General features: G+C 40.6%; 1 protein-coding gene across 1 annotated transcript in view; it reads right to left on the bottom strand.

Moving 5' to 3' along the window:
- The window catches only part of DGKI (diacylglycerol kinase iota), a 234,120-nt gene that overhangs the window by 36,535 nt on the left and 174,012 nt on the right, over positions 1–23,573 (bottom strand). The window contains exons 23-28 of the mRNA XM_068400899.1: positions 23,214–23,293; positions 21,337–21,381; positions 15,953–16,022; positions 14,394–14,434; positions 12,665–12,792; positions 11,961–12,086 (exon numbers count right to left, since the gene is read on the bottom strand). Of these exons, the coding sequence (XP_068257000.1) occupies positions 11,961–12,086; positions 12,665–12,792; positions 14,394–14,434; positions 15,953–16,022; positions 21,337–21,381; positions 23,214–23,293 (490 nt within the window). The remainder of the gene's footprint in view (positions 1–11,960; positions 12,087–12,664; positions 12,793–14,393; positions 14,435–15,952; positions 16,023–21,336; positions 21,382–23,213; positions 23,294–23,573) is intronic.

Genomic DNA, 23,573 nt, shown 5'->3' with positions numbered 1-23,573 from the left:
ATTAGGTAACAAATCATCTGGCCTCTTTCCTCAACAATGGATCTGTGTACTTTTACTTTTACTTTTACTTTCTCCAGGAAAAGATGAACCCAGAGGACATTTTGCTATGACTTTAACTTTTTATTTAACCCAGAGAAAGGAATTATTTTGGTAACCGCAAAGCCATGACAGCCACACTGCAAGCACATCAGGTATTCTCTGATTCAGAAGACACATCCCCACTTGGCCCTCAGGCTAGATGGAGATGAAGCACATGAGCTGTTTGGTATCTTGAGATACCACCCAAATAATCTTAGGCCAGTTTGGGTCTCTAAACAATCTAGAAGCTATTCTAAGTGGTGTGTTTGTTATCACAAAGCAAACCAGTCACTCCTGATAAATAGCCTTTAGTGGTTTCGGGAGAAGAGAGATTGAAACACAGGAATCCCTCAGAAACAGATTCTTGCAATTATGTTAATAAATAAGTGCTAAGCACTAAGCAATGCTCACTTGCTTGCCATCTTTAAAAAAACAAAAATTAAAAAATCGGCTCAGTTAATGTGCACAACACACAGGTCCTAGGCAGGACAGAATTGCTGAGCCCTTTACACTCCTGCTATAGAGTAATTAATGGAGAAGAAAACTTGTAATGGGAGTTTCAGATATGCTTTTGTGCTGCACTTTTAGATGCCTGGCAGAGAAACAAGAATCTAGAAGTCAGGGTTACACTGGCTCCAAGCCACCTCTGGCTCTCTGATTTCAGCTCTTGGCATAATTTAGCCAGGTCCATCTGTCCCTGATTGCCCATGGGAAACAACACTGCCAGGAACCTCAGCAAGGCTATGTGTTATGGCCCCGCTCCTCATGTATTTCCCTCCCTTGCACACACCTCTGTGCCAGCACTGCTAAACGCTCGCTCAGTCTCAGCTACCGAGACAAAGCTGTGGGTTGTAGTGCTCCTTTCCCAGTGCAGAGGAGCAGCAGGCAAGCAGGGACAACTTTTCTCCCTCATCATTTGAATGCTTTTAAGCTTTCAGAAGTTTCTCCTCTCACCCGAGAAATCCTTTGGCAGGCATTTTAAGAGACAATACATCCTATACCCTGACATATAAGCTCACAGCCAGGGGACTAGGACACGCACCCTAGACATGGACGAGCAAGGGCAGCTCCCTGCAGAGCAGCCATGCCAAGACGCACAGCCTGGGGTACATGTTCCCTGCCGCTCAGCAGTTCCCAGGTGAACCAGAGAATCTCTCCCCAACTCAAGCACACTAAACCCAGCCCACATTCACAGGTACTTTCATTTTCAAGCAACATTTTCCAGCACAAATAAACCTCTTTCATGCACATATCCACCAAGCAAAAGCAGCGCACCAATATATTTTTCAAGCAGCCCTAGTGAAAAACCCCACTTTTCGTTCAATAAGTCAAGGGAAGGCTCATGTCAAAATATTGCTCCCAGCCTCATCCAAACACTCTGAGCTTTGTGGGTCTAAAATACTAAATTGCAAGCTTCAAAAGATGACCTATTTTCACCTATGCTTTGTCTCTAGCTTTCTGTTGCATGGTATTTTGACACTACCTGATTTCCAGCCACAGCTGAAATCTGAACATGCAGATATCTGGAGAAATAGAGAAAGTTAGCAAAGGTTTGACTTTTTGGAGTCTAACAAACACTGTCAACTCAGGCAAAGCAGTACTTCAGTGTGATACTCTAGAGCAGTTATTTTACCAAACTACATTTCTATTCTCTTTGCGAGCCTGTTAAACCAGAACTTAGGAATATGAGCAGGGTATCAATAAATACAGTCTGAATGCATATTACAAGGTGACCTAGTGTGAAAGCTTGGACATGCTATGTATTCTAATGTGTGTGTTACGTATGTACAGGACTGTGTTTAACATCCGTGCCCTGAAGCTTCTTAGTTTTGGCTTTGATAAGACAGCTTGGTACTGAGTGAGAGTACATCAAGAACCAGTCTCCTCTCCAAGCAGATGGCAGCTCCTTATGGCGTGGACAGAGTACATGGACACAGGCTTGCTATTCCAGTGCAATGCTCAGAAAACTAGGACTGGATGTTTGGGTTTTTTTTTCTTACTTCCACTCTTTCAAATAAGTAACAAGTACACAAAAATACAGACATACATATTACCTAAAACTACAAGGTTCACTTCTTTTCCAGCTTTTATTGGACTGGAAGCCTACCATGCTGGAGGATATTCACCCTGTATTTATAACAGTGCTTAAATCAAGCCCAGAAGAATACATGCTTTCTTTCTGTCAGTAATCCTATATCACCCCAGTAAAGCCAGCTAGCCCCTCTTCCAGTGTCTTTAATGTCACCGGGGGCCACAGGTCTGCTGTTTCCACTCCATAAATCTGAAGAGAGGGATATTCACATTCTACAGTGACATCGTCGGCTCTACTCTCTCCTCTACCCTTCTCTTGCAGGTGCAGTTACCACATGTCTGGTGCTTGCAGAAAAGCAGTAGGCCCTAAAGAGCAAATTATCAAATGTTATTTCTTTTACCCAGCCAAACAGAAAAAAGGGTACAAAAGAAGTGAATGTCTTGATATGTTCCACTGCCACCTTTGCTGTAGAGCCTCTTTACTTCTTAGTGCAGATTCTGCTTCTCAATCCAAGGGCTAAACTAAGCAAGCAAGGATGGAAGCAAAGGGAAAAGAAATGATAAAGAAAGAGTTGTAACAAGAGAAGAGAAAAAAGAAGGAACTCTACTGCTTCAGCCTTGGCTATTAGCCAGAGAGTGGCAAGCAGATTTATAGCTGTTACGGTAAACCACTTAAAGAAAACCAAGGCACCCAGCTATCTGTACTCCGTCAACATCGATTTTATCCTTTAAACACACTCCAACAAAAAAACTTACATTCCACATGGAAAACTCTTTTTCATCCCCTTATCTACCGGAACTACTCAGAAAGCATTTTCACACTAGGTGGTAGTTGACTTTTTCAATATCCATGTAGGAAGGTCCCTTTGTCAAGCACACAAGTATTCTGTTGCTTGAAATTACCCCAAGGAGAAGAGGAGAGCTGGACTGCTTGCATTTCCCTTTTGGAAAGCAGGATGCCAGTCAAGAAGCAAGATCTCTCTAAAGAAGGCAATTTGTAGTCTCATGGCATGTGGGAGTGTTTTGCACGTCACTATCTGCCAAAATAATTTGTCAGCAGGGTGAATTTCCTCAGCTGTGCATCAGGTATTGAGATGCTACAAAATTATTAAGAGCCCTCAATTCTGAGGGCTCAGGGGCAGGTGGGTGGGAAAAGAGGAAGCTAAAATCCCACCCAATCCACTCCAGGGAGCTACGTTCTGAATAATAAAATTATTTGGTAATAAGTACTGATGAGGAAAAAAACCATCCTACAGGATGCAGTACAGGATGTACTCTATTTCCACCGCATATTGAAGGGGCAGAAACACAAACCCACCTCATCAGACGTGCCTGTTGTTGTTAAAACCCCTTAGCAATTCGGCACCTCAACAACAAAGGCTGGAGACTTAATTCTGGAAGAAAACAAACACTATTTGCATTGCACTCACATACACAAGTAAGGCCTTACACATGCAAATCTAAACTAAATTCTGATTTCTTCCTTTTCCAATTACGGTTAACAAGAACAGAAGCAAAAGACGATGTCTTAAAGCTCAGTATTACTGGGAGAGGGGTTGCCAGGATGATGTATAAGTACCAAATACTAATGACTGTTGCAGGCACTTTAATAAGTAAAAAACATGATTTTTCTGCACTCCAGTTCTCTGTAGATAAGGCCAGACTTTGGCAGTAGTGACATAAAAATTCTACTAATTAACAGGGGAAGAGGTGATTAAATAAGGTTTTCCTTGTATTCAATCACTTAAAGGCGACACCAGAAGTTGCTGAAAGTTCATGTTCAACAGTTTCCAGAACTATCTGATTCTCACTGTTTGCAAAGGTCCCTCAGGTTTGGTGGGTGCAATCGTCATAGAGCCATAGCTCATCCCCTGACATAGCAGGGACTGTATGTGGTAACACTTTCTCTTGTCCTGCTTCTGTATCTTCAGGCATCAGAGCAAAATGCCAGGATCTTCCCATGCCCAGAACCATCCCTGAGATGGTACCAACATGGCTGAAGTAATGCAAAGCCTCTTGAAACCTGAGTTGAGAACATCTGTTCTCATGTTTACCTCACATACACAGTCTGTACATGGTATACTCAGGATACACCAAAAACATATCTCAAGTGGGCCAATCTTTGAAAATATATTTTGGTCCCAACATTCCTCTCCACCTCCTGTGATTTTAGTATTGTTTTCCTCTCTAAACTGTGTTCCTTTTTTCTGCAGTTGAGTCAAGGTGCGTCCACTAATCAGACATGTCCAGGTGTCCCTTCTCCTGGCTATGACAAGGAAGAAGAACATCACTAGAACTGGAGACATTGCTTGGGGAAAGTGGACATGGATTAAGTGACAACGTGGGAGAGGCTCAAAACTAACTTGTGAATTAATGTTTGTCCAGGTAGATGTCTTATTTCCAGTTTCATGACAAATCATTTGACAAGTTCATACATATTCCGTATCTACAGCTGTACTTGAGGTTGCTGTATAAGCAGCTCCAGAAGGAAAAAGAAAACTTCTAGAAAAATCGTAAAAGCTGGACACTCAAATTAGCTTCCAAATAGTAACAGATACCAGCAGCAGTAGCTGTCTTTAAAGAAACTTTTGAAATACCACAGGCTGCAAAGCAGCACAGGGCATGAAGCAAGATTTTTCTTTGCTGTCAATATGGAACGAGTATGAATTTTGCTGGGAAATATTTCTGTCTGCAGTGCTACAGTCTCCAAATTGTTCTTGTATTCAATGATTGTACTACAAAATAAAAATAACTATCCTATTTTTGAGTAGATCTCTACTGAACTGACTATACAGAGAAAATAAGAGATTCAAACTGTTTCTGGAAGGGTTTTATTTTTAAAACAAAAGGATCCCACGGAGAAAACATGCTCCTTTTTGTCAGCCAAATTCTACCATTTTTAAGAGCCTTCCTATTGTTTGTCAGGCTGATTTTTTTTTCTGGATGGCAAGAAATGAAGATTCAAGACGAATTACTCAAGCAATGCCAAAATTCTGCTAGATTTTAATTCTCACATTGTAAGTTTTTAAGGGAATGAGAAAGGGCAGAAATAGCTCTTTTCAGAACCACAGGCACATATCTTCAAGGTAGAATTCCAATGGAAAACAATAATTATTCCTTTTTTCCCCACTGAAAATCTCCAAAAACAATGAAGGCGGCTAAAATCTTGAAGCGTATGGAGAGAATTAATATTCACAACAGGAGCATAAAGTACATTAAATTCATTATTTACCACACCTGGGCACTAGAGTGTAAAAAAATTACCAGGTGCTTCCTTCGCCAAGAATGTCTTCAGAAATGGGGTAGGGGAAGTTTTATAGTAGCAACTGAAGAAAAAATTTCCTAATGGTGGATAAATTGTAGCCTCTCTCTGGAATGTGCACAAGATTTTAAGTATCGTGACTGCATCATGCTGACAATAGTGAGAGCTTTCAAAATACAGGACCAGACCACACAGTGAGATGCATCACTTTTTCCCACTCGGTCTCACTCAGGGAACTTGCCTTCCCTCAAAACAATTGCTTATCCATTTGCTATGTTCTTATAATTTTTTTTTTGCTTTCTTCAAAGTACTTTCCCTATTTAACCCATGTTTACCTTTCCCTGAATCATTCTCAGTTCCCTTTAGACCCCCTTTTCCTCTTCTTTGAGTCTACATCTTTGCTTTCACTAACACCCTCTCCTTTTTAATATCACTTTCCTAGCGAGATGTGGAGAGCTGCTTTAGGCAAACCTTTCTCGTGCTCTGCTCCAAGCTAGTGAGATAGTGAGAGTGGTGCCTTGCAAGCTGTTTGTAAAAGTATCTAAGACAACAGAAGAGACAGAAAAGGGCAAGCGAAGCATAAACAGACGCTGCATTTTGTTATGCTCTAGTTCTAATATAAGGACTGCACAGGAGTGTAGAGTGAAGGTGAGATGGTTATTTATGCCTTCACTCAAATAAGACTTGTTTGAAACCAATCAGCACTCATGGAGCCTCATCTGGGATTTTAAACAATGGAAAGTAATTTGTACAGGTGTACAAATAGCTGGTTAAAACATAGGCACTTCACTCTTGTGGCTTAAACTTATAAATGCAGCTTGAACTAAATCTGAATCAGAAAACTAATTCAGATTTCGCTATCAAAAAACGCCAGGGCAAACTACTCTGACTATTTATGAGCTGACGCTGAGTTTTCCAATGCAAGAGTTTTGGGCAAATACTTGAATGTTTCAAGTCTTCACCAACCTTCAAAATTTTAAAGTTTCACTATCACTATGTAGCTCCTGTCTAGCACGTTCAAATCCTAAGAGTGACCTCTCTATATTTTCTTAACTTTCACTAAATGAGCACTCCTTCTCCTTTCTACATGCAGACTTGCATCCCTGATACTCTTCTCACCTTGTACCAAACAAAGATTTCTCTAAAAAAGTAAAACCCTAAACCATCTTGTAACATCTGTACTGTCACACTGATTTCCTGTGCAATGATGTGATTCTTGTGGCTGAGTTAAAACACTTGGCATTTAGCCCTTTTCTTCTTACCTCTCAGGAACTAGGTTATTATTGCCTCACAAAGTAGTGCCTGGGTAGTATTACTAGCTAATTAATGTCTAGTTAGTGTAAAGCGCTGCAGCCACCTTCCAGTCCCCACAGGCGTTTTTCCTTTCTCTCCCTGACAGGACCAGGCAGCATTCTGGCCAACCTTCAGCCATCCTTCACGAGCCAGGCACTCGATTCAGACAATGCAGATGGAAACACATTACCTTCTCAGCTGGACAGATACTAGAAGAGTGGTTGCTACTGCCCCAAACCATGGGAAAATTAATGACTTCAATTAAAATATGTAGATTAAACCTCTACCAAGGTATAGTCATCTTTTCATTTTTGTATGCTGTTGTGGTTTTTATTTTATTTTATTTTCCAGCTCTCATCACATAACAGGGTGACAAACACATAACTAGGAAGAGAAATACATGGCCAACAATGAATGCTTACAGCAGGCTATGAGGGAATGGTCATCCCTATCTCACTGCACCATTTGATCATAGGATAAATCAGGATGATGAACCCACTCATGTTCAAAGGAAGACTCCAATTACATGTTTCAGTGAAGTCAGCCCAGAATACTTAGCTTTTTTCAAGATCAAGCACCAGTAGTCCAAGTAATTGTCTTCCTGTTGTTTTTTTGTATGTACCATTCACACTAATTTAATGTTCCTGTTAAGCTACGATCTGCCCCAGCTCCTAGTTACTGCACCAAGATGCTGTTTCATGTCCTGCCCACTCCACACATTGGTCGCACATCAAAGAGCTGTCAGAACAGGAGCAAAACATGAAATACCATTAATCAAAAAACACCTGAAAATTAACTAACATGAAGCTCACTTAATTAAAAACAAAAGCGTAAATAATTTTCTCACAAAGACCCCTGCCTCAAAATCATTACATTCAAATTAACCTTTACCCCAACAGTTTGTGATCAAAAGCCACACCAAACATCATCATTATTTTTAGATCGCATATTGTCTTCTCTGCTTTCATTGATTGAAGTAATTTAAGGAATCTCTCTATTTGCATACTTTGTCTTTTTAGCTACACTCCTCACTTGTCAGAAGAATCATGACTTCATCTTAAAGAGGCTATATATATATATGTACATACACGCACACACACATATATATGTATATATAGCAATGCCAGGGACACTCTAAGCAGTCTGCAGCCATACTACGACCAGCTGTGGTCTAATCTGCTCCTAATATCTGAGGAGGGTCACTCCCAACCCTCATATGGGAGAAAAATGACCACTGAGAAAACAGCCCCAGTGGGTTAACTTATGACACTTTCTCCCACAGCAAGTCCCCTGTCAGTTGCCCTAGTGACAGGCTATAGGATATTGCACTTTGAGCTGTAAGTGCTGTACAGTATTTTGAACTAGTTGTAAAACACTGAACACCGATGACTTTTTAAAGATCCACAAGAATTCCATGTACAGTAGGAATTGTCCTCTCTGTGCTTTGCCATATTCCTTTTGGGGAATTTTCCTAAAATCCTTTCCACAAGTTTTATTTGAAAAATAGTTTCTGAAGGGACAAACCTCTGTAAAGGACCTGTGAGCTACTTCAGTTACCAAAATATAACAGTGCTTTCTAAGTTTTTCTTTAAAGTGCCAGGTTAGAAAGATTTTTTAGGTTGCAAAATCAAGCATCCAGATGCTTGGAAATGCCAGAGCTCATGTCATCAGAGCATCATACTCCAGCCTTGTTGCACTCAAGTGTTTTGACAACCTTTAATCACATTGACACTTGCTACTTTCTTCTACTGGACTCTTGCCTTAGTGTTTAAGTAGAGAATTGCTTGATATCCTTTTGTATTTTGTATATGCAGTGCACAGCCTCAAGATTTATTTATTCCACACTACCAAAACTGTGCACAGAATGCAAAATGATTAATTTTCTGCTAAGCATCTCTGACAGAGTCTGCCCATAGTATCCAAGTTTCTTGTGACCGTGAAATTTACCCTCACTGTGCTCCTCTAAGGTGAGCTTGCAATACTATCTGTATTCTGCAGCTGGGAAAATGAGAGTCAGAAGGAAGGCAAACTTTCCGTTAATTTTAGTAATACTACCTGAGGCACACAGAAAGCCTATTTCCAGCCATTCACTCTCTTTCATAGTCTCCTTGTAATGGCCTCTCAAAAACCCAGCCTACTTCACAGTGGACATGCATAGAGTGAAGAGCCTGTTGTTACTGGCCATTTGTGAAAAGTTTGTTGTAAATCTGCATCACTCAAATTCTGTGAGGGAAATTGAGGGTAGAAGCCAATCCTCCAGAGCAGCATTCAACTGCCTTAACTGTAATAATAACTTGCTTTCTCCCCTGCAATCCCCTGCCTCATTTACTGTACACCTTCCAGCTTGGCAGCAAATGAGGCAATGTCTAAACACACTTCAGAGCTTGCGTACCAGTATAATGAATAATCTGCATCAGCACCGAACTCCAGACTCTGAAGAGAAACAGACACAGACCAGTTCCCCCATGCCCTTAACCTGTTTCACTCACCTCTTACCTATCTGCGCCCCATGTCCTTTCTCCTTTTCGTTATTCCCATTCTGATTTCACAGACATCTGCATGTCCCCTGTGCTCCTAATTGCCAGCTCCCATCCCCTAAACCTGCTCCCCCAAGTTCCTGCACACACTCCCTTTTTGCTTTTACTACTTCGGCTCTTGCAACCTCTTTTCCCTGTTCCTCCATACACTTTTCTTGACCCATCTCCATTTGACCATGACTGCTGCTTCCCTTTTCTCCTTGCTACTGAAGATCAGTTGGTGAGCAGAGCAGCCCCCCTTCCCTCAGCCCAGTGGGCAGGCCTGCAACCAGGATTAAGCACAGAGGGGCATAACTCCTCCGTGAGCATGTGCAGACAGAAACTTTTGAGAGCGAAGCTCTTGATTCAGAGGTGTCTCCAACTGGCATGAACCAACCTCATCACTAAAGCAGTCTCAGGGGTGCTTTTCTCAAGACAGCAAAAGGCATCTCCCCCGTATAATGGTGACACTTTATTAAATGTCAAGCCTCCAAATCTTCATTCCAGTGAATTTCATTCCGCTACCAGCTCTAAAACATCTCAGGAAACAACTGCTGGATTTACTGATTTTAAAGAAGGTAATTTAAAGCAGCATATTTCCCACAAATCTTGTCTTCAGAAATAACTGACTTTTTTTGCTAAATTTGTAACTAAAAGAAAAAGAGAAAGAATAAGTTAGAGACTGAGCCTCACCATGAAAGACTTTAGCCAAAAAAATTAATATTTAGAGAAGCTACAAAGAAAACAATTCCTTATAGTAGGCAGTGACAGAGATACGCTTTACTCTGGGCAGTGCTATTGACTTTGCTTGTAATTAATAAATCTATCAGAAAAACATAATTGTTCCAGCTAAGCAAACATTTCCAGTCATACTGACGTAAACAAAATCATTCCTCTTATCAGTTAGAAGTTAGTCCACATGTTGTCACCATCTCCCCACACTGCTGTCATGGTTTAAGCCCAGCCAGCAACTAAGCACCACGCAGCTGCTCGCTCACTCTCCCTAGTTGGGATGGGGGAGAATTGGAAGGGTAAAAGTGAGAAAACTTGTGAGTTGAGATAAAGACAGTTTAATAGGCAAAGCAAAAGCCGCACACACAAGCAAAGCAAAACAAGGAATTCATTCACTACTTCACATCGGCAGGCAGGCATTCAGCCATCTCCAGGAAAGCAGGGCTCCATCATGTGTAACAGTTACTTGGGAAGACAAACGCCATCACTCCGAATGTCCCCTCTTTCCTTCCTCTTCCCCCAGCTTTATATGCTGAGCATGACATCGTATGGGATGGACTATCGCTTTGGCCAGTTGGGGTCAGCTGTCCCAGCTGTGTCCCCTCCCAATTACTTGTGCACCACCAGCCTACTCACTGGCGGGGCAGTGTGAGAAGCACAAAAGGCCTTGGCTCTGTGTAAGCACTGCTCAGCAATAACTGAAACACCCCTGTATTATCAACTCTGTTTTCAGCACAAATCCAAAACATAGTCCCATAGTAGCTACTATGAAGAAAATGAGCTCTATCCCAGTCAAAACCAGCACAACTGCCTAGAAGTATCTAAACACCATTTTTCTCCCAGCTTTGCCAGCTCCAAATTTCAGGCCTTGCCATTCCAGTCTGTGGAAAACTGAACCTGAATTCACCATCCTTTGCATTGCAAAGAGCACAAAACCAAGAATGGATCCAGAATCCCTCAGGGTAATGGGAGAAAACCAGGTGAGAGTTTCCTGGCAGTGCTACACGGATCACCCTTTCTTCCCATGACACCTCCTTCTCTTGCCAGCAGTTTCCAGTTTGCTGGAAAGTTTCCAGTTTGTAGCCATGTGACTAGGCAGCCTCCCATCCACACTGCTTCTGCCCTGGTGCAGTACCTGGCAGGCACCTTGCAGCCCCCTTCCACACACATGCGAGACAGAAAGACAAACTGAAACAAGGACCACATGGTCACTATTTCTAATTTTTCTATACCGTTTTAAAACCCATCCATAGGGATCCATATACGCTAGAACCATAAACAAAAAGAAGTGATGTACACAATTATACATTACGTACTTGGGGGGAAAAAACAACCCCAAAACACTAGAGTTTTTCAAACCCAGCAACAGAGTTCAGACAGGTGCCTCCCATCTAAACTTCAGTAGCGATTAAGGATCTACTGCTGGTTTTGAAAATCTAAAGAAAAAGGACCAAAAAGCTGACAACCACTTCTAAAACAAGCAAGAATAATCAAAAGATGCTCTTACACAAACCTGAACACAGCAAACAGGATTGCAGTGGTAAAAATCTCTTACATGGGGGAATTATCAGCAACAAAACCACTGTTTAGTCATCCTACACCAACAATGGTATCTCTGGTTCAAGTTTATATGAAAACGATTGCCTACATCTTTGAAAGTAAGCAGCAGTTATAGAGGTTTCTGCTTTGTCACATTGCATCATAGCTACATTTAGGGTGAGTGCTTTGGTCTTTCTCATAACTAGTTGCCGTGAAGGTTCCCTTAGCTGGAACCTCAGGCATCCAAAATAATGTATTTACTTTTGAAAACTTGGATCTAGGTTTATTAAAGTGTGGAATGCCACAGAGAAAAAAAAAAACAAAGGCAAAAATATATAATAGTGGAGAAAGAGGAAGAAACAGAAGGCAGGAACAAAAGAAAAGAAGCAAAAATACTTCTGTAATTCAGCACATCAGCACAATTCATTAAACTTAAAGTAGCCACTGGGCATTGTCTGTGGTCATGGTGACAGTGCATCATCAAGCAGAGAAAAGCAGAGGGCTCTTACTGCAGCATATGTGTCTGGCTGGCGTCCTTTTGTTTGTCAGGTACCTCGTAGTGTGGGGAAATCTTGCCAAGGCCGCTGTCACTCAGCATCCTCTTTCGAACTGCAGGGTTCCACCGATCTGATATTCTAGGGAGGGAAGAAGGAAGAGAAAGGCAGTCACCCCTCAGAAATGACCTCGCGTGCTCCACTTTGAAGCTGTCTTATGCTTACTGGTTCCCAGCATTTTTCAGCCCATAGCAAGTTAAATTAGCTTAATTCACTATGAGTATGAGACTGTTCCTAAAGATGAATAGAAGCATTTCTGGTCTGCCAGAGGATGAGAAGAAACAAAAACACTTCACCATCATTCTTAGGCACAAAGGGCTTCAGGGCCTTATACAGTGGTATCAGAGCCCTGACCATGCAGAGAAGGGATTTGTAACTCGTTTGATACAAATTTATGCTGAGGCAGATACAGTCAGTGGGTGTGAGGAGTTTGAAGGGTGCTGAAGTCCATTAATCCTGCTGTATGCTCCAGGATGTGTAATGGAGTAGATGTTATTCCACTGTCCTTCAGTCATTACCATGTCTGCATATGATCCTGTTCCCAGCTCCCCACCTAAAACCTGCTCTCCCACAGCTCCCAACCCTTCAGAAAAGAGGACCAGAAAAGAAATGCCCAAGTCTAATACAGCTGCTGAAGGCCAGATTCCAGCACCACTCACCCAGAGGCCTGCTCCACTACCAGATCAGGCATTCCTGGTGGCGTCCCCACCTGCTGTGACATTACCAGCTCTGGGTCCAGAATAAAAATCTCGTCCTGCGAAATTTCTGTCACAAAGTGCAAATGTTCCTGTTGGAGTGATACAAGGAATGAATAATGAACCTGTAGCATTACTGGTCTCTCAGAGCATCCAGATAGCTATAGGAAAGCTGGGTACACATCAGGGTCTCTGAAGAGCATTCATGGCACTCTGTCTGTGTATTTATTTAAGTGCACACACATACACACACACTAAAACCAATGCCACTGAAGTCACCAATAAATGCTTCAGTGATTTCAAGCCAAACAAGTTTCCCAACCAACAAGCTTTACACTCACACCGATGCTTAAAAGGCTGCTACTCAGTGACTCTATGTCATTCAGCTGAGAACTAGAAGTCTACTCAAAAAGACGAGGTTTGCATTTCAAAATGAGGACCAACACCCAAAGTCTGCCCTCCGCTGATGGCTGACAGAATTTCCATTGTTTAGGTGTACTCTCCCAGACCTCCATTGCTTCTACATTCTTGTTTTGCATCTCTGTTACCAAAGCTCTCTTTCTCAGTCCCTCTTTTTTGTTATTGTCACAGAAGGCTCATTGTCCTTCAATAAACACCAAGTGTGAGTAGGCGTGTCTGTGTAGGTGAATGGGCAGGAAACTGCCCACGGTTTGTGGGCTGGGACCATCACACAGTATTGATCTTTCCCCCACAGAAACACGGGGCAAAGGAGTAGGAGGGAAAGATGACCATTTGTACAGAGTCATGCATTAAAGAAATGCAGAATACGCCAAACAGAGTCACATTGCCCAGTTTAACCTGTAGCAGCATCTTCCTCACCCTTGCTTTCCAAATGTTAAAGCACAACTTCATCAAAGCATTTATATGACTGTGTGAAAAGAAGCCTTGTGGTGGATACATGCAGACACTGAACCTGGGACCTCTGAACTAAAGCCACAGCTCCTCTGCTTGAACTAAACGGCCGGCTGCTTTCGATAGGAAACAGTCATATGTTCCTCTGATTCAGAAACAGCTTACACAGTTCTCAGGGGTACCTGATACAAATGACCACTGTGTGAGATCAACAGTTTGCACTTAATGCTGAGCCACTAATTGGCCTGTTCTGACTACAAATCAGAAACACTAAAAGCTCTGTAAAATTTTCAAAGTGTCTTTTAGAAAATATATTCAAATTGTCAAATCTATACCACAGGTTTGAATCCAACAGTGCTACACACTGTTTTGGGGTTCCTTGGGAATATTTGATACAGCTCTGTTCATAATACTCAACTTGTAACATCACCTTAATTTCCATAGCTATTCCATGTCACACACACAGGATCAAGAATTCTGGTGACTAAAAGCATCAGTGAAAAGATAAACTCAAATACTCTGGTGCCACACAGATGCCCTTAGTAAGACTTGATAAGGATGACAAATGTAGAAAATTCTGATCTGTACATCAGATGATTGGTAGTAAACAGAAGGGCAGATAGTCAGCAGATACAAAACTTCAGTGAAATCATGTGAATCACATCAACTAAAAAATGGCCTGTAATTTTTCCCTCTACTTTTTGTGATACATCAGTAGCATTTTAGAATACACAGGAGGAATGGCAGATAATTCATTTTAAGCTGCATTTGACATAGCTTTAAAAAAATCTATAGAAACAGTAACCGAATAAAGATTTACCTGAGATCTGTCAATGCGGTAAAAACGATCAGCAGAAGTTGCTGCAAGACAGAGAAACAACAGAGCTGTAGTGAAGAAAACGGTCTGAGCAGAACTGCATGGATAAGATGGGCTGAGCTAACATCACTACCACATAAAACAACCTCTGTGTCAGTGAAGTCACTGTGGTTTCACAAGAACATAATCTGATTCATTCATTATGTCCATATTCCTGTCCCATTAGATGGTGAATTTAAAGGTGAGGTTTAACAAAACAATATTCACTGAAATTATTAACTTGAAATAAATATTAAAAAAATATAAAATTAATTTCAAGCTTATAAGAAGAACTTATTACATTAAAATATGTGACAGAAAAAGCTGCATTGTTCTAATGAGAGTACAGCAAGCATATCATGAAATTGATGAGTCTGACAGGCTTATTCAAATTTTGAATCTAAAGAACAATAACATGCTTGGGAGCTCTTTCTAAATCAAATGCATGGCCACAGATATTCACCCTGAATTACCAATATGCTCAAGGAAAATTTATGCTACTCATGAAAAACACATGAAAATAGGGGAGATTCACTAAACAAAGTACCTAATATGAATCTTGTCACTGCCAAATAATTTGTACTACTAAACCCAGAAGTATTTAATCACCTACAATGTGCTTCATCAGATGCTTTTTTTTTGTTTGTTTCTGCTTTGCCTTTAGTTTGGCCAGTGAAATCAGATTTGTTCATTCTGGAGTTTTGACACAAGAGCACAGTGATGCAGCATTGTAGGTTTTGGCACTGCAAGGGAATATCAAATCCTTAAAGACAAAAACTGTCTGCATCTACCCACCCAGCTTTCTCCAAAAACCAAACAGATTCTCAATATGTTTTTTATCAATTCCCCTCATAAGACAAGGAAGAGTGATTAGAAATTGCCAAGGAGAAACTGGTTTTGTTTAGAAGAATAAAAATTTCAGTCCTCACATACTGAAGCTTTTGCAAAAGCAGATGCCATCCAATTTAGCAGCTAATTCCAGTTCTCTGGAGCCTGATGTAAAGCCCAGATAAGCCGTCTGCTTTGACAAAGTCTGGGTCAAATATGAGTGCAGCTCTCCAGGGAGTTACATGAAGTCTTACAGGGAAAGGGAGGTACATTTCTGTCACCTAAACACTATAATACCTAAACACTATAGTACTTAAAGAGAAATCAAAGTGAAGAACGCAGCCTTACCAGCAGCAGTGTGTTGCCACAACCAGCTGCACTCTGAGTGCAGGCACTGCCATGCAGTAAGTGCCGCTCATCACAGTGGAGACACTAATAAACCAAACCTCTAACCACCCTTAGAAGAATATGCCTCCTTGGGGTGACAATGCTACAGCAGACATTTTGATGGCTAGATGAAGGGCCTGTTTCATTTTTCAGAGGGGAAAGGGGGGCACCCAGCTCCTTTTTTACCTGCTCAGTGTAACAAAAGGAACAGTTACCCCTCTATGGTAATACTCTCAGATGCACTATCCTTCACACGCACACCAGAAGCAAGCAGCATGCTAGGCACGAGAGAAGGAAGATGCACTTACCATCTAGGAAGCACCATCTAGGAGATAGCCTCTGAACAGAAAGTACTCTGGGGAAAGAGCTTTCTTGGTCCTGGATAGGGCAGGGAAATGACATAAAAAAATAACAAACTTTTTTCTCTTAAAGGGACTGCTTTCTAGTCCGCTTTTTTCATTTTGCTCTACTGACACTGCAAAATGTGCAAAACCTACATAGCCCAAACCCACTGGATTTGCTCCTCAACAGACATCGGGGTTTCACTGTAATATAGAAGAGACTAAACTGACATGGTTAGCTTCAGCCACATCCTCTGCTGTCCCCTTCCCTTCAGCTCAGCAGTACCAAAAAGCTTTGCATCCAAAACCAGCTTTCTACAAAAAAACAAACAAACAAAACAAAAAAACAAAACAAAAAAAACAACAACAAAAAAACCCCAAAAAAACAGCTTTGTCAGCTGTCTACAGCCTCCCTTATTTGTGAGGACACAGGAACAGAGAGGTGAAAGAGGTCAAAAAGATACACATCAGTATCAAACAACAGCCATGAACTCTAATTATTATGTTTGTTTCTTGTTTGCCTGTCACCTTCCTTTATTCTAGTTCAGTATTTTTACACTCTTTCCCACCTGTACTGATCTGCCACTCAAAGCAATTGCCCACTTCACCTGTCCCTGGCGTGTCCCAAATGCACATCAGGGTAAAAAAGTGTTATTCTCTACACCCAGAATACAGAGAGCACAGACCTGGGGACCACAGCCAGCCAAGCAAACAGACATCCTACATCAACATCTTCCCATTCTGGCTAAAAAGATGGGCTGCTTGGGAGCCAATGGATGCTATTTCAGGAACCAAACCAAATGGCTGGGGAGGAATGAAGGCCTTCTTCCTGACCTGTACTCACCAAGGAGTCAAACAGGCTGCCCCTTGCTTTCTCAGCTCTCACTGAGCTGGGGAGACAAAAGGGATCTCAAAAAGCAGAGAGTGGTCATGGCTCTGCTCCATGCTGCCAGTGGATGGCCAGCCAACTTCCTAAAGCCACTAGAACACAATGTTTAAACACAGATAGATTTGCACAGGGCAAAACACAATAGCGTGGATCTTGGGCACTTACCCCAAATTTGTATAGAGCCAGATTCTATCCTTATTTACATCTTAAGCAGTAAAATCAGCACACCTGCAAATGATGTAAATTCAGGCACATACTGGCTCAAGATTAAACTTTACTCCTTCAGGCAACAGACTACAGGATGGCATACTAAATCACAAGGCAAGAAGAGAAAAAGTAGAAGCCATGGGGAGGAAAAGTACCTTTGAGAAAAGTGTTGCTGTGCACGGAAAGCACAGAATGTGAATAATATATATGTACATATATCCATAACATGGGCATAGACTGGTGAAAGCAGACCAGGATACAATGATATCTCACTGGGACTTCTCAGGATAACACACAGGAGCCCAGCACCTTTCCTGACAGCAGGATGCAGGACAAATGATTTTCATATCAGGAATTGTAGAGCTATATCAGGTGAGTAGTTGTTTGAAGGTCCAACACCAGAAAGTAAAGGCTGGCTGAAAGAGCGAGTTCCATAAAGAGATTTCAAATAATCATGGGTTTTCAGCCAGAAGGGACAACAGGGCTATGAACGCTTAACCCAGCATAACACAGAAATCCACCACTCCAGCCTGAGCTACAGCAGACCTTTTAGAAAGGCACCCAACCTAAGTGAGAGACTCCAAGTGACACAAAACCAACCATTCCCTCAGGCAGCTGGTACCACGTGCATCGTTTGAAGGAGGAAAGCGAGGATGCTTTGTGTACAAGAAGAGGGAAAGTGCAGAAAGACCACACAGAATTAAAATGAAAATTTACGGTGTATCAAACATGTCCAACGCATCTGGAACATTCATACAGATTCTCAAAAGTTCACCGTTTCCTATATATATTCCTCTGCTTTTACTGCCTAGTGTTTATATCATCAAGAAAACATAGAAGTAATAGATATTTGTCAGCAATTCATCTTACTGTTTTGCAAATATTTCTAATATACTTATCTGAGTAGCCATGTGTGAGAAAAAGTTAAGAAAAAAAAAAAAGAAAATATCGACATAAAAATGGGAGTTCATCAGTTCAATTCCCCAGACTGTCCAGACGTGTCAGTAAGGCTGTGGAGAAGAAGCAGGTTGCTTTCTTCAGCCTCGGGAAAATCTCAAAGAATGCTGAAGGAAGTTGTCATTTCAGTCTGACTAGGTAAAACAATTTCCAAATTGATTACAGAGCAAATAATGCCCTCATATGTTAAGAGTCAGAGATTGCTCTTTGATTTACGTAAAGGTATCTGACACTTTTTCAGCCACCTGAGAAAAAAATGAGGTCACACTGATGTTGTACAGATAGGCACAAGTTCTTGTCTTCCCCAGCTTCCTGGTCAGCAGGGTGCCTGCATACACTATGTGTTGTTTTCAAGCAGCTGTGATGATGATTAGCGGTTTGTATTGTGATGGACACTCATTTCTCAGCCAGGTGAATACATATCAGTTCCTGGCATGATGCTACTACAATATGTTATTAATTTCATTTGGTATCATGACAGCTTTTGCAAGATTCATCTTATTAGCTTCTGCCTCTGGGATTGACTGGAACCATCTATTATTGCCTTTCCTTTCTGGTTATCCAGGACAGAAAAGCAAAGATGGCTCCAGACAACTCATCTGTTGTCTCCTCAGTGCCCTAGAGTTTGGTTATAGTCCTGGCAAGAGACCTTGCCTGAAATATTACTGCATCAACTTACAGACTTTGCTTGACTAAAAAAAATATATATACATATATATATTCTGATGCATGATACCTGCATCTATAGTCACCCTGACAAAAATAAACCAGCCTCAATTCTCTCCCATATTCAGACTCACAGATTTTACTTGATCCCATAAACCTTGCTGTCATGTACAGGTTTTTGTCTCCAACCTCTGTGCATTACAGAAGAGATGAAGACAACCACAGCATAACATTACATAAAGTGAACTATTTCTGCACATGTGGACCAAATGACATTTTTCAGTGGTTTAAGCATCAGATTTAAACACATCCATGTCTTTCTCTAATACGAGCTCTTGTAGTTCTGGGATGCTTAGGTTTGCTTGTATCACAACAGAATTGTATGTGGGTAAGTCAAGGGCTTTCTGAAACCCACTAGGTTTGCTAATGTCTATGTATCTACATGCACAAAGCTTTATGTATCTTAATATCTAGGCCACTATTTTTGGAAAGGTGAGAACTGGGATATAAAGGACAAAAGGAAGAAATATTCAAAGATAATAGTGCATACTAAAAAGGTAGATGATACAAAGAGGAGACATGAGTAAAAATACATAGACCTAGCAGAGTATATAATGCTGGGAAAATGAAGATAAGGATAATGCTGGTAAATGTAAATTCAAGTCACAAACTGCATACTGTGACATGCTCTTTCCAAGACTTCATTACAGTTCAACTGCAGAGCTAGCTTAGGAAGTCTCGGTCCCATGAGAATAATATTTTATAAGCATTAAACTTATTAGAGAAACAAAACAGAATGAAAAACAACTCTAACTTCTTTTTTCTCATATGCACCTGGGCTTGCTGATGTTGTTTCTGCTGACTCCTCATGTTTTGAGCTGCAGAGGAATCACGCAAGAGAACTGCATTTATGAGACCTAAAAGTACCCATGACACCTTATTAGTGAGGTAAGGAGACAGTTCGATCAACTCAAGTACCTTATTCATGCCCTCTATCCCCTGCTTTTCCCACTTTCTCTAATATGTTGAGGGATACCAACAAACATGGAACAAACCTCAAATCAACCTAACATGACAGTTTGTAGAAATGACCCACTGAGAATAAACCAATGTTTGAAGAATCCAGGATAAACAAGTACTGAAGACAAAACACAGAGGGGGGTGCATTCAAAATGTAGCAACATAAAAAATTGATAGCATGTTAGGGATTTCACACTGATATGCACTACAGGAGATGGCTAGGCAATTAATTTATATACTGCTATAACTGCAGAGGTTAGAGCCAAATACAGGGCTGATTTCTGACATTTCATACTCTCTTTTGGCCCTCCCCATACATGTAGTTTTAGTTCTTCGTTTTACTTCAGGCAGTTTCCTACACATGGACCAGTTGGCAGCCACTTAGCTTAATCTATAATGAGTGGAACAGAATAATAGATGCTGGGTTTTTAGCCAATTTGCTAGATACTAGCACTGCTCTAAAACTCAGTTCCAGGGCAATGATTGATACAAATGTCAAAAAATATGAGGTTAAAATTGGACAGGGAAATGCAGAAACAAACTATGAACTGTTATGAAAGTGGCAACTCCAGGAAAACAGGCCAAACTACATTTTCTCAGAGTGTCTTCTTGCATTCAGCTCATTTACAGGCATTCTTGCCAAACTGGAATTCTGTATCACCCAGGTAATCATTAACCCTGAAGAAATTATCTGCAATTTCACTGCAATGAGTTCCCATCAGCTGGATCTCTGTATGCTTTCTCAGTGAACTCATTCCTGCTGATCTCAACAAGACTTGCATTGTTAAGTCTCGGAAAAGGCTATCAACACTGTGCATACTTCTCGTGTGATCCTACATGCTGTGTCAATTGACCGTTGTATGTGTCAAGTCTCTGCGCTAATGTCAGATCAGCTCAGGCGTCAGTAGAGTTAGTCTGAGTTATGTTATTCCCAATATAAGCACTGTGCAGCCCAATATTTTACTGAGAGAAATATGCATTCTTGCACAATACTTCCAACTGTAAAAGCAAGTTTTGTATTGAATAATTTGTACAATAAAGTTGTAAAATGCACAGAGAGACCAATTTTAAAAACTAGCCACCTAAAACTAGAACCTATTTGTCACATGCAAAAGACACAATCGCACCCTGGATGGATTAAACAACTACTCTGAAGATTATGTTAAACTAGAGGTACATGATTGTGGTGCACAGCATTATTAAGCAGTTAGGCCTGCTAGCACACCTTTTTTCTCAGTGATGGACTTCAGTACTACTGCTATGCAATATAACATGTTATTGTTCAGTTTCTCAGACAGAGAAGCAATTTTACTTGTGTCATTTGTCCTACAGGACACATTCTCTCACTTCAATATGCAAGGCACTGCTATTGTAATACCACTCTCATCATCATGCTGTGCTAATATTAAAGATGATTCCATAAGGTTTGCAAGGAAAAGGACTGTCCCAGGGAAAGCAGAAAGAACGTCCAACATTTGAGGGTAAATGATAATCAGAAATTCATCTAACATACAAGTATCTAACAAAAAGAAAACCTAGGTTCAAATCTAGAGTGCAGTCCACATCGTTAAGCCTCTTTTTGTTCTGATACTAAGAGGAAAGCTTATCTTACCTGGTAATGAACTCTCTGTGTAGTAGAAGTTACTGACTGTAGGTCCTAGTAGGAGGATGAAAGACATGCCGATGATGAAAAAAATTAAAGCAACAAGAGCTGTTTGCAGTTCTACTATCTGAAGTGGTTGGGCAAACATAAACAAGTTTGCAAGTGTTTCTCACTAGTTTTAAGCATATTAAACGAACACCACAGAACAGTCACAGAAAGCTCACTTAAAGTTTAGATTTGCATGCATTTGGTCAAAAAAAATGGTTTTTGAAATAAAGAGAACGTGTTAATGGATCTTTACCATATCACAGTCCTAATTTGTTCTATGAAATCTATCTAAATTTAGAATATCAGCAAAAAAATGAAAGAAAAGATGCTAAAATCCATAAATCCTATTTGCAAATATTTCTGAATGAATTAATGCACTAAAGAAAACCACTGGCAGTTCTCCCCGTTTTAAGACTACCTCATGTCAGCGAGGTCATATCAGAACGACTGATATTTAGCAGGGTTCAGGAATCTAATTTAATAGACATTTTGTCAAATATCTTTAGCTCATGACATAGCCTTCCAAAAAGCCTGGCCTACAGATCACAGCTCCCCAGCTGGCATGCAAGTTGGCGTAGTGCAGAAAGCCCTGGCACCTCCATTCCCAGCAAATGGGTCTGAGCCAAATCAAGCACACGAAAAAAGTAGCACAAACCCTGCCAAAGGCTGGAGAAATGCAGTTCCTCCACAACTACTACAGGTAATTCAACCAGAACTTCTAGCTGTGCTTCCTCCAGGGCTGTACAACCACTCGCCACCCAATACTGGCCATATTAAGTTGCCTGAACTCAGCCTGAGATCACATTTGTAATCTGCTGAGAACATCATCACAATTATTTCATTGTAGTTTTCCATCACCAGATACCTTAAATATGCATCACCTTACAGTAAGGTTTTATGTCTGATAATAATAGCCACACCTCAGGTCTGAATGTTCAGAAATGCATTTGATGAAGGGAATCCTGGTTGAAATGCAAAAAAGTGAAAGCCTGTAGTGAGATACTAAAGCCCATATTCAGGCTGCAAGTGCAGAGTTTCGAAACCACAGGGAAGCCAGTAGCTCCCAAAGATTCAGTGGGATGGATGAGGTTCATAGCTCCTATGTCAATTGGACCACCTATTTAGAAACCTACGTAACATACTCACACTTGTAAATGTTGTTGAAAGATACCAGTAAAAGATGATACCAGTGACAGTATATTAATGAAAATCCATTAGTTTTATCACTAAATGCATACACACTTAAAATTATTCAGTTTATTGCGCATTTAGAGTCTCCATTTTCCAGACCATACTGTAGAATCAACTCTTGTGAGGCAAAGTGTTCAAGACAGTAAGACCAACATTATTATTAGCTGCATGAGTATACATTTCTGTGTATTTGGAAATATCTAGTTGATATTTGTAGTGTTCATTGGTGTCTCAGATTACTCTATGACAGTATTAGAGAATGACATTTGCATAATTAGACCCACTTGAATATCATTATGTTTATCCTTACATAACACACTTTTGAATCACTAATTTGTGTAATTTCAGCAAGGTACACGGAGAGTCCTGGTATTCCATTCCAACTCAAGGAGACGTAAACACACCCATCCATGTCAATTCTGTTATCATTTGATAACAGTATGACTTTTCATTTCCTGCTTAGAAAATATTTTTCAGTCCTACTCCTGCTTTTATTATCATATCATAACTCTAAAGTTTTGTTTTCAGTGGTAGGCAAACTGCAATACTCAATATATGGTTGTTGCAACCACTAGACCTCTGCGGTCAGAACTGAAAGATGCATAACAGAGATTAATACATGATACCTGAATTCAAAAAAACCTCACCTCTTGTAGACGGTCAATGTACATACGACAGGTCTCCAAGTCACAATCTCCTCGTACAACTATAATTCCTAGGGGAATGGCTGGAAAATCAAAAACAAAGAAAAACCTCTTTAACTGAAGTCTCTTGAACTTTAAAAGATTTGCAATATGCTTCAGGTTTTGTTTTGTTTTGTTTTGTTTTTTTTATAATGTCCTCACAAAAGCTTTCTGCTATCCAATTCTTAACAGTCATTTAAAAGCAAGAATATATTCATCATTAATTTCACTGATTTACAATTATCAAGGATTCTGGTTTTCAACTCTTTCACACCGAAGACGCTAAACTAGATTCAGTTAAATTGCGTGACATCATCTGATATC

Source organism: Nyctibius grandis, chromosome 5 (genome assembly GCF_013368605.1).
Source record: "Nyctibius grandis isolate bNycGra1 chromosome 5, bNycGra1.pri, whole genome shotgun sequence".
In the NCBI taxonomy this organism is placed as follows: Eukaryota; Metazoa; Chordata; class Aves; order Nyctibiiformes; family Nyctibiidae; genus Nyctibius; species Nyctibius grandis.
This window is presented reverse-complemented; position numbering and strand designations above follow the sequence as displayed.